Raw genomic sequence first — 12,040 nt, forward strand, 5'->3', positions numbered from 1 at the left:
GGTGTACAACAGTTGCCGAGCAACGTACGAAATAATACCTCGAGGATTACCGCCGCTGTCTGTGTAGCCGAAGCACGCGCATGCAAGTTTCGCCTATTGTTCTATTTAGGTCACGAAACATTGTACTTTCTTCTAATGGCATATCCTTCAATGAACGTGAATACGTTGTGTAAACGCGGCTTCACTGATAGCGTAAAAGAGATCGCGATAAAAAGAATGCGTGCTCGTGGCTTGTACGAGCTGCGAAACGTTAAATGGCGTAATAATATACACGACGTAAATATTGCGTCCATAGCTCAAACGCGATTCATTTGGAAGCTACGAGAGCAAAGCTCGAAAAGAAATTCGACGTTTATTTAAACGTTAACCGGCGATGAACAAATCTCTTTGGGTTCTCTCACAAATAACGAGTTATTTAGTGACCTGTTAACACATCACGAGTCACCTCTTAACCAGAAATATTTGGATTGTGAAATAACAGATTAGAAGAGATAAATCAATTTCGTCATTCACGTTCATTATTCTAACCGTTAACATCATATGACTTGTGTTTTCGATAGAAAATATCCGCAAATGAAGAAATTCTTACGTCTAAGAAATTGAGATCTGTAGGACGAGTTAATTTGCTTTTAATTTTAATAATAGTTAAAAAATCTTCTATCTCTTAGGTTTTGCTTCATTTGCGTTGAAAATTAACTACCACGGAATCTGGATTATCAAGAAAATCGATTAACGAAACGATCGATAGAAAATTTGTGCCCCTTGCAAGGAAATCTGGAAAAAAGAAGAATAGAAATCGAAGAAATCCTTACTTTCTTACTTAAAAGTTACTCTCCTCGTTAACGCTAGGTTTACGGACATTTCGGGTTTAATTAACGCGTACACCACATAGAAAACTTTAAAATTATAAAACTTTGAAGGAAATGAATTTCGATATACATTTGTCTCGTCAGTACAAATGTTAGAAGAAAAATGTAAACGGTTCGTGTAATTTCCCTCGTGAAATTCGAAATGCGTCACATTGACGCGTAAATCGATATTTATTAATATCAATATTTATAATGCAGCTCAAAAGAACAGATAATCTTTTCTTCTATGAAAAATTATTGTCTGATTATCTAAACAGTGGATGCCACGATCAGCTCTGTACGAGTGTCATATTTAATTTATATTCGCTGGAACTAAAACCGATCTAAAATTGATTTGTCTGTGGATTAATGTAGGATTCTGTGATTTTAGCTACAGTAAACAGGTTGGACTGTTAACTGTTCTATATACGAAGTGTACATACATAAGTATGTTACAACTACATGCTAAAAGTACACTATTGCCATTTATTTCATCATTCTAATATTACACAGATCACTGTTTATGTCTATCAATGTTAGGGAAATATACCAGGTACTTGAAATCAGAGAGATGCGAGTAAGGTTTTCATGATTTCCAAGTTAAAACTCTAATCCTAGCAACGAGACGATTAAAAATGTGAACGTTTAAAAATTTCTCACATACAAATTTTCAAACTTAGCCTTCTTCGTTTCTTTTATGTAAAATACAGTGACTACGAAAAGTATTGGCACATACCCATTTTCCAACAAAATGTTTTTCATTGGAATTTTTATAGAATTTCAATCTGATATTTTTGAATGTTTAGACTCATTCGGAAATAGTGACACTAAATGATGTGAAATTTAGTGCACCTAGTCCTAATTAATTAGTATGTAAATACTAAAATAAATACGATAGTGTGCCAAAATATTTTGTAGCCAATGTAAACATATGGTAAGTATATCTATTATGAGCCACGGCTCTTGGCTCTCTTCATTACTGCTAACAAATTCACCTGATAAGGCAAGTATGATAAAAACCTGGTGTTCGGTTACTTGATGTAATTGTTTTTTGATCGCAATAGCAATGCGAAATAAAAATCAATAGATTGACTGCAACTGCGTAAGCTCGAACGATATACAATACGTAGGAGAAACAATAGATGACAAGATGACAAGTGTCTGCCGCAGAAGCATTTGCCATTTATGAAACTGAATTGTTTCTGAAAATCCAAGCAAACAAAAAGTTAAAATAACTTGCGAAATGGCACGCAGAAGAAATTGATCAAAATTATATCAAATAAATTTTAAACGAACCTGTTTAAATTCGTTTCTGGAAAGAAACGTAAAATAGTGATTCATAATAATTTACAACAATGATTTACAAATATTGCTTTATACATATTTATTGCTATCGTAATTCTTTTGCTGCATTTGCACGTTGTACCTTGTTTCCCAATTTCATCGAAAATTATGTTTTGCTAAAATTTTACAATTACAAAGTTTTTCATTATCATTTTCAATATCTTGCGATAGATATAAATTTAGTTAACTCTATTTGCTTCGTCCTTAATATAACGAATATAATTAATATCTAACATTAACATTCACTGAAAATTACAAAATTCATCGTGGATAAGATAGTCCGATAATTAACGATCGATGGAGCAGAAATTTATAAATAGATAATAGAGATAGTAATACATCGACGATATCGTGTACAGCACACATATTGTAGTTTCGAACGTTATGCAAATTTACGCTTGGAAATACACATTGCAGCGCTTCTACATACATAGTTGATTGTTATCGGTAGTATTCCGTGTTAATCCACTGTCAGAAATTAGTCATACTTCACCTCTGAAAATTCGACTGATAGAGATTACTATACTGCACGCAGAACCCAAACATAAACATTGCAATTAGCCAAGAAAGTGTTCGCACAAGTATAGAGAAAGAAATTGGTGAGATTAATTGAGTTGACAAACATACTCGAAGCTGTATGCGATACGAGAATCGAAATATGTCTTGAATAAAGTAATAAAAAAGGTTTTTGAGGTCGTTGTGACACTGTAAAACTACTTCTTTGGGAGAGAAATAAGCCTCAATGTATTTATAGATAAGTTCAATATGTTTTAGAAAGCACCGATGTTCTGGCATTGTTTCAACTATATGCGTCAGGAGTTTAAAGGTGCACTGACATTAAAGTACGTTTCTAGGAATAGCGTGCGTAATACGTAATTAATATGCAACGATCTTCGAGGCAATTAATAACGTAACATTTTTTTAAGTTACACGACAATATGCGAAAAACTACTTGTTCGCATCTTTTATAGGAATTATAGAAACTTTTTCGTACAAATCAAAATAGAGCACGAATATGAAAACTTGGAGTAACAAGTTTTAGAAAATTTCTCGTTGCGTTTATTTTTCATTAGAAAAATTGTTACGCAAGGGACATCCACTATTACATGGTAAAGCACTTAATGGAAGAAAGACAGAAAGAACACAGTTAATGGAGTGCTAACTAAAATTCTGTTTCTACAAATGTAGTTCACATAAAATAAATTCTACTGTATATAAAAAAACTTTTTTTCTAGAAGAAAAACGTTCTATTATATTACATTATAGAGTCCTTTTAATAAAGAGAGAAGTCTCACTATACGTCAAAGAGTGTTTTCTACAGGAAAAGGAGTTCTACTATACATAAAACAAAGTTCTTTAAAAAAAAAAAAAAAAAAAAAGGAGTACAACTAAAGGTAAAAGTTCTCTCCACAGAAAAAGAAGCTCTACTACTTTGATTTACCTTAACGTCGCCAAACATTTCAACGAGATCGTGGGAGCCGCTACCCAGAGCAAGATGATACAGTATATCCTGATCCATGAGCTCGATGTTTGGATTTCGAAGTCGTACAGATCCATCTCTATATCTAAAAAAGTGCGAAACGCGAACAGCGTGTTAAAAACATATAGAACTTTATGCGTTGTGTGTCAAAATTTTTATTTATTTAAGTCTCGTAAATAGAAATGTATTCTTGTCGTGTGCGAAATATGTACCTTCGTTACTGTTTACCAAGTTAATCGATTGATTGTTTACGATTACACCAACATGTTCGATATAACTATACTGTCTTTTATTCATAAGAAAATTACGTATTTGTTTATTTATACTATAATAGAATAAGTTCTGTCCATTATGGTATGCATTAATTACGTATTATTATAATATGTAATAACTTATAGTTTAATGTATGATATGTATATTGCATATGTATGTGATATTACATAGGTATATAATTCGGTTCTGCAATGTTACACAATATTATTATAAATGTATTATTTATTATACTATATCTATATCTATATTATACTATCCACTGGGCAAGGTATAATTTTATGATATTAACGCTGGTTATTATGCGTTGTGTATCAAAATTTTTATTTATTTAAGTCTCGTAAATAGAAATGTATTCTTGTCGTGTGCGAAATATGTACCTTCGTTACTGTTTACCGAGTTAATCGATTGATTGTTTACGATTACACCAACATGTTCGATATAACTATACTGTCTTTTATTCATAAGAAAATTACGTATTGGTTTATTTATACTATAATATTGCATTACTATATTGCATTATAGTATGCATTAATTACGTATTATTGTAATATGTAATAACTTTAGTTTAATGCGTGGTATGTATATGGCATATGTATGTGATTTTATATAGGTATATAATTCGGTTCTGCAATGTTACACAATATTAATCCACTGGGCAAGGTATAATTTTATGATATTAACGTTAGTTATTATGCATGGCAAATAAAAACTTACCATTGAAAAATAAATTATTGATATATAGAATTGATGTTGTTCTATCATTTTATACGATAGGATAAATAATTTAAAATACTGAATCGATTATAGCTGGTAAAATTCCATCGATTTCTTTTTTTTAAGTAAATTCAACATAATCCTGCCAGCTTCTCTTTGCTAGCAGAATATTCACCCTCGCAACCCCTGACGACGAGGACGAAGAGGAAACCGATGACTGCGTGTGGCAGAATTGTATTCAGTTCTCATAATATGCAACTCGTCGTGCCAATTTGTGCATGAGCAGTACAAAAACGAGTGCGATGATTGCACGTTGCAAAAATAACAACGAATGTTTCATTATCGTTAAACGAGTCAGTTCAACGAGTACCTATGTTACACGAGAACAATTGATATTCTGATAATTATAAGACGCGTACGCTTTCTATGATCAACCTCGCATAAATGAATTTAATAATCATAATTCATAGATGAACTTTGAATACTTATTTATATTGTCTCGTCAACATCATAAAGGAGGATACTTGCACAATTCATGCATAGTCTTCTAAAAAGAGAGGAAATATCCACAAAAATATCCACTACCATATTTGCCTTCATAGGCATTAAAATCTGAAGAACTTACTTCAGTTACGTCAGAACTTACAATATTTGTAAGTTAATGTAAAATCATGTACGTACGTATATTGAAACAGGCCACAAGAGCTTTGAATCAGGTTCTCTGGAACTTTAAAAAACTCGAAGAACTGTTTCAAAAGATGAGTCGAATGCAAGCAAAATCCGATAAGTGACTTACATACTTCTAGAGCAAAGCTTCGCAAACTTCTATGGACCGGAACCCAATTCCGAGACCGATGATTTTTCGCGACCTACTCGAAGATTAGCCAAAACGTAATTGTGTCGAGAGTTGATTGATAAGCAATATAAAATTGACCTGATACGGATCTACGAGCTGAGAGAAACTAGACAGAAATAAGGGTTCTCATCTTCCTCGTTATTCTGGTTTTTAAATGAATAGAATTTGAACTGTTCTTACGACGATTATCGATGAATACAACTCCCCTAACGAATCTGTAATAGTAGAATATTTAACGCGACCCACACTTCAGAAATCTATGTTCTAGAGTACCATATAAAGTAGAACTGGAAATTTCTCACCATACATCAGATACACGACGATTTCATCTTTTATTTGAGAAGAAGGAATCTCGAAGCAAGAATAAAAATCAGCTCTCATTATATATATACTTGGATGGAGTTTTAATTTATACATTCATTTCAATGTATAATTCTTATATGTTTATTTTAGACCTTTAACATTTTCATATGTTATACTGCGATGCGTATATTAAATCTTGTGTTACGAATATAAGGTAACAATGCTGATTAATACAAGAACGTACAAACCTCCTTAAAACAATCATAGCGTCATTCAGTGCGATTATCAACAGCATTGTTCTCCGAGATACTGTCTGCAAGCGATAATACATGAACCTTTGAGATATCTAACATTCTATTCTCCAAAGTAACTTAAGCTTTTTTTTCATTCTCAGATTGTTCGCCTAAGCGTGTGTGTATTCATAATCTTCGTTGAAGATTGAAATTATAAATAACATATTACACACACACACACACACATACTCTTCATGTATTTTATTTAATCCTAAAAATTACAATGAAATTTAAATATTATCAAACATGCAGCTTTATTTTTTAGTATAATTTGCTTCTTAGTTAATGTATATTGAATTAAATTAAGTATAAAAGAAATGTTTATTGTGAAAAATTTACTAACATAAGGTGTGCTCATAGTTTTACATTAATGCTTGTTCAATGTTTTATTTCAATTAAGCTAACATGCTGAAATGTTCATACAATAGAGATTACTTAAATATGCAAATTGTCCCATTTTAATGTTTAGAAACTGAAATATCATACTTTTGATCCCAATACAATATTCTTAATATTTTATGTAATTTTATACTGAGGGCAGTTTTAATGAGCGCCATTTATATTGTTTACAACATTGACCAAATCTAGTTGGTTCCTACTTATGGATCACCATTCAATTGAACATACGTTTGATAACATCCATAAGTTAAAATGTTATATAGCAAACATCCAATACAACAAATACCGTGGACAACAAAGTTCATATATATGGTAAAACAATGTCATACTGCAACAAACATGTTTGTATTTGTATATATATTTGTATAACATATATGTAGTTGACAACATTTACATAAATACAAATTATACCAACCAAAATGGGACTTTTAAATTTTTAATTTCTACAATTTGTGTTAAAACATTAAGCAACTTGAGAAATAATAAATTTATTATGTAACGTTACATAATAAATTTTTTCGGAGGCTTAATAAGGAAATTGCAAGATATTATTCATTCCTATCAACATAACAAATGTTGTCAATCAATTATTGAAAAAATAACAAACAAATTGATCATCCAAAGAAATAAAAGCTTCTATTCCCATATTTACTTGTTGCTTTTCTTGCAAGATTCCTCTTGACTGTTTATCATTCTTCCTCTATCTCTTCATCATCTAATTCTGATTCTGTTTCATCTTCTGTATCATCAATTACTACTCCATCATTGAGCTCTATCTCCCTCTCTTGTACAGCTGAATTTGCCTTTACATATTGCATGACTAAAAAATATATCTCCGTTTCTCTGTCATTAAGATGTATGTTATATTTTGTTTCAATCATTAGCCTTACTTTTTTAAGAGTCATGGTACGATAATCTGCATTCTAAAGGATATTAATAATTTCTTTATAAAGCACTTGATGCGAAATACTAGGTGTGATGGTCTGTGTTGTGTATTTTGTTGCAGTTCCTGAATATGTAGAGACTTCTATTGCATGCCCAATTCGACTACCGCTATAATAGGTGTTGTTTTCATACTCCTAGTTCTGTCTTCTTTTGGATTCTTCTTTGAGTAGTTTTATTTTCAGTGCTTCAAAGGATGGAAATTTTTCCTCAGTTTCAATAGCAATCCTGAAATCTTTTTAGCTGTTTGGAATACTACATAATAACAAAATTGTTCTATGTCATCTTGGATGTATATATGTATTTCTCTCAATTTATCAATTAAGTCAGAAAAGTTTCTTATATGACTATTTATATTCCCATCTTCTTGCATCTTATAGTTAATTAACTGTTTTACTAGCATTATCTTGTAAGCGGGATAAGTTAAGCAATATATTTCATTTAATTTATCCCATACCTCTTTTGATGTGTTGTAATCATTTACTTGCATTAATGCTTCAGGACTTATTGCTAATATACAGACATTTCTGGTCTTGCCTTTCTATCTGCTACATCCCATTCTGTAGCATTCTCTGTAGTTCGGATCTTTTCACCAGAAACATATTCCTATGTGTTGTTTTTCATTAATAACGTTTGAATCTGAGCTCTCCACTTATGAAAATTTTCCTTAGTCAGTGGCTCTATATTTCCTGACGCGCAATTCATCGTTCTGCTGTCACTTTACGCTATATACACGTGGTTAAAGCGATTACTGATGTAAATATTTTCTAAATCTTATGTTCATATCTTTCTTATGTTTTTCTTCGCAGTCAACTGTACAGATAATTCTATAAAGTCGATTCTATAAACGATAATACTTTTTCAATAAGAAACTGTGAACGGACTAAGAAAATGCCGGCCAGAACAGGAAGAAAGAGGAATCGTTCAAATGAACATATCGATTAGAATCGAATGGCGCGTAAATCAAATTTGACAATGACCTCTTGACAGGATTATAGCTTCCTTCTTAGGTTCCTTCTTAATCCTATACTATACAATTCATTCATTGTGTTAATATCTACGTTTCAGATTTATTTTATTTATATGATAATAAAATAATAATATATGATAAAATAACTACCTCGTTTGTAAAATATCTCTTGTTCCAAATATCTTTCATCTTTCAAAAGTATAATTCATTTAGGTAAAGCTACATATAAAAATAAAATATTATTGTTAGATTTTTAATAAATTTTAATTTTTCGTAACCCGGTTTTAAATTTTATTGTTCCCTCTTTCATCATATATTATAACATGAACTTTTGGATATATATCGACCCGGTTGTATATTTATTGATAATACTAAATAAAAGATAATCCAACTAATACATAAAAGAACTTATTCATCCTGTAGGTTGCGAGCTTATCGTTCATATCAACACGAAAATAAAAAAGATATAATTGCAGTATTTATTCTTACAGTTTAAATTAATTGTATGTCATTTATGATTATAGAGATTCATTTATAATTTCTTTGGAAATACTGCATCAGTTAAATGAAAGTATCGAAAAATAGGAACTACATACTTCTTACGCAATTTCTTATCGTTATTAAAATACTTCAAATCATATACGAAAGAATAAGAAACGCTCGAAACTAGCCTTCGCTTTCAAATAGAAGAATTTAATTAAAGACGTCACCGAAAATCAATATAATCCTTACAGAGCTATTGATTTTCAATTATTACTATGCAATGAACGAATACCGATCGGAATACGGATTTTCTACGGATTTCCATCCATGTGACTCGTAGAATTAAATTATAAACGGTACAGATGAAATATCTCATATAAATGAATGAAAAAACTGTTGAAAAATATTAAATCAATTTGAGTAAAATGTATATATTTAATATATTTAATCGCCGAAATTCGTTTACGGATCAAAACTGAAACCAATTTTTTATTTAACATTTTATTCATATTGGGCAAATTGAAATATAATTAAATTCAAATAGATAAAGGATTAACGAAAGGTAAAACTACGTATACAAGAATTTTACCTCGTATAATTTAACCGATATCTATTGATTTGTACTGACGTTAATTCTATAAACAAAAGTAAAGCCATCGCATAATAGAATTTAATTTTGTTGAGATTTTCAGGCTCGAATTCGATTACAGTATATGAGGATGCATCTATTATTTATTAAAATATAAAGTGATACACTATCAAACACAGATAGGGTAGGGCTTTAATCAAGTCAATCAATATTGGATATGTAACATATTACAATATTGAATTGCATCAATTTCAATGTCTTTGACCTTAACGATTATGTACTTACGCGACTGATACATAAGTGATAGCAGTGTAAGTTGTAATTATTTATCTGTACATCTATATTTTGCGACTCTTTCCTGTTGATTCCCTTAACAACATTCTGCATAATTAGAATTCCGTTTGCACGCTGAGATTATTAGCTTCGCGTTTGATTGCAATAAATGCATTAATTAAGTACAATTTTGAAGGATATAATTAATTTTGATGACGTTGGTATCGTCGTAAATTTTCCAAAATTATATCATGACACATTTACTTGTGATATCGAATATTCTATTGTCAAGAGTAATTTGATAAACTTCATTTCGATTCTCACGTTGTATATAAAGCGCACTTGCATTCGTAATATTTTTTGAAATTTTAAATAATTTCCAATTTCATAAGAATTATTACAGATTCTGTATCATATTGCAAGTAGTATGAAATCGCTATATCATATAAATCCTCCATATATGAAACTACGAAACATTAAATTTATGCCCGAGCGAATGTGAATTTCTTTCGACTGATTCCATTTAACTCAGCTTGGATATACTATACTATGGAGATACTATAAATATATATCATATACTATGTTTTTAATTATTTATTAACACGTAAAATTTGTTCTCGAATAGTAGCATTGGCATTTCAGCGAACGTAAATATTTTGAGTGTGAATTGGATCTCCTTGAATTGAAGTACTAAATGCAAGCTAAAAATAAGATTTAACTTTTTATGTAATCGATACCAGTTTCACGCTTATTTATTATGAGTAAAATATCGTAAAGTTGCCAGTCTCGTATTTGAGAAACATTTTTACATTATAATTTCGTAGTTCAACGTACGTTGATGCGTGTAAAGTGTAATTACAAAGCGCTGTATTTATAAACCTTGTAAATACATAATCATTACGATAAGTAGTAGCATTTAAAATTTCGTAATTTCTAATGTTTTATAATAGTAACCTTGTAATGTACGCACAACAAAGCGCGTAGAGTAGATAATATTCATGTAAACACGCATGTACAAGTGTAATGTCTTTGCACTAAAATATTTCGATCATCATTCAACGATACGTCGAATACTGTATCGATTATAACCTACCACGGTGTAAATATGCCTTGCAAAATGATATATATTGTTGATATATAAACATGTTAAATTTTGCAAAATATACAATACAAATCCTTTCCGAATAAATATTTTCTATCTCAACATTATATAATTGGCTGTTGAAAACTGTAATCACGGTTCAAAATCACTGAAACAATTGAATTAAAATAGATATTACCTACCTTATAGTACAAAAATATAAAATTTAACACAATTTATGTGATTCATAATTCGTCAGGTTGCAATTTATAAAGTTTAGGAAGTATTAATTTGAAGAGTTCGATGTCATTTCTAATATCCACGATTTATGAAGAGAAATGAAGTGAAAGATAATATAGTTCGCTATTCCTTGTCTTTAACAAGTTCATTAGTCTAACTCGCTCGAATTTTTGGTTTTACAAATTATGGGATTCCACGGATAAAACTTTTAATGCGTCAACGTACTACAGCTCCGTATTAACTAATCTTCCAGAATATTCACACTTCCTCGCCTGTAAGATTAATTGATTATAACGTTATTACGTCAAGAAACGGTTGAAACGAACGAACGTAATAACTTAACCTTTTCACTGTAATCGCACGTACTAATTTAAAACATGTAAACACGTATCTATCTCATACTTTTCCACCGAAAAGTCGAAGTTCCTTTTTCAACGAAATAACCTCAAATTTCCTCGAGTGAGCGCTAGTTAGGTGACATAAATTCCTCCGATCTATTCTTTCGACACGCTTTCGTAAAATATCCTACAAATACACAATGAAGTAGAACATAAAATACAAAGAAGAACCAAACGTACCTAACTGCGGGATCATACTCGATATTCCACTCGACATTCTCATGCTCGTCCGAAGGATTCATCTGACACACGTGGCTCTCGTCCAGAGGGCGATCTTTGCACGTACAAATGGGCATCTCGATCGCAAGATCAACACTCTTCGTCGCTTGTGTAGGACAATTTCGCGGGATCTAACACGACCGTGGCGGACGTACGATCGAACGAAACGGCGGGAGGTCGAAGAAATATCGACTAACCGATCACGACTGTTTCGCGGCTGTGCTTTGGAATCTCCAAGGTTAGAGCAAGAGCCAGATTCCTGTGAACAACGTCGATCAAGTGCCGGTCTCCGAATAGAATCTTTGTGATGCTTCGAGGGAGCTTTATATCTCGAT

At 31.3% G+C, this 12,040-nt stretch overlaps 1 protein-coding gene across 2 annotated transcripts in view; it reads right to left on the reverse strand.

The window, feature by feature from the left end:
* Positions 1–12,040, reverse strand: part of LOC117242947 (uridine phosphorylase 1) — a 46,049-nt gene that overhangs the window by 8,318 nt on the left and 25,691 nt on the right. The window contains exons 1-2 of one of the 2 annotated variants that reach the window (XM_033510017.1): positions 11,667–12,024; positions 3,634–3,757 (exon numbers count right to left, since the gene is read on the reverse strand). In XM_033510017.1, coding sequence (XP_033365908.1) covers positions 3,634–3,757; positions 11,667–11,782 — 240 coding nt within the window. In that variant the 5' untranslated portion in view covers positions 11,783–12,024. Of the gene's footprint in view, positions 1–3,633; positions 3,758–11,666; positions 12,025–12,040 lie in introns of those variants that run through there. The other variant, XM_033510018.1, reaches the window with a different exon arrangement.

This window comes from Bombus vosnesenskii, unplaced genomic scaffold (genome assembly GCF_011952255.1).
Source record: "Bombus vosnesenskii isolate JDL3184/JDL3185 unplaced genomic scaffold, Bvos_JDL3184-5_v1.1 scf7180000016281, whole genome shotgun sequence".
NCBI lineage: Eukaryota > Metazoa > Arthropoda > Insecta > Hymenoptera > Apidae > Bombus > Bombus vosnesenskii.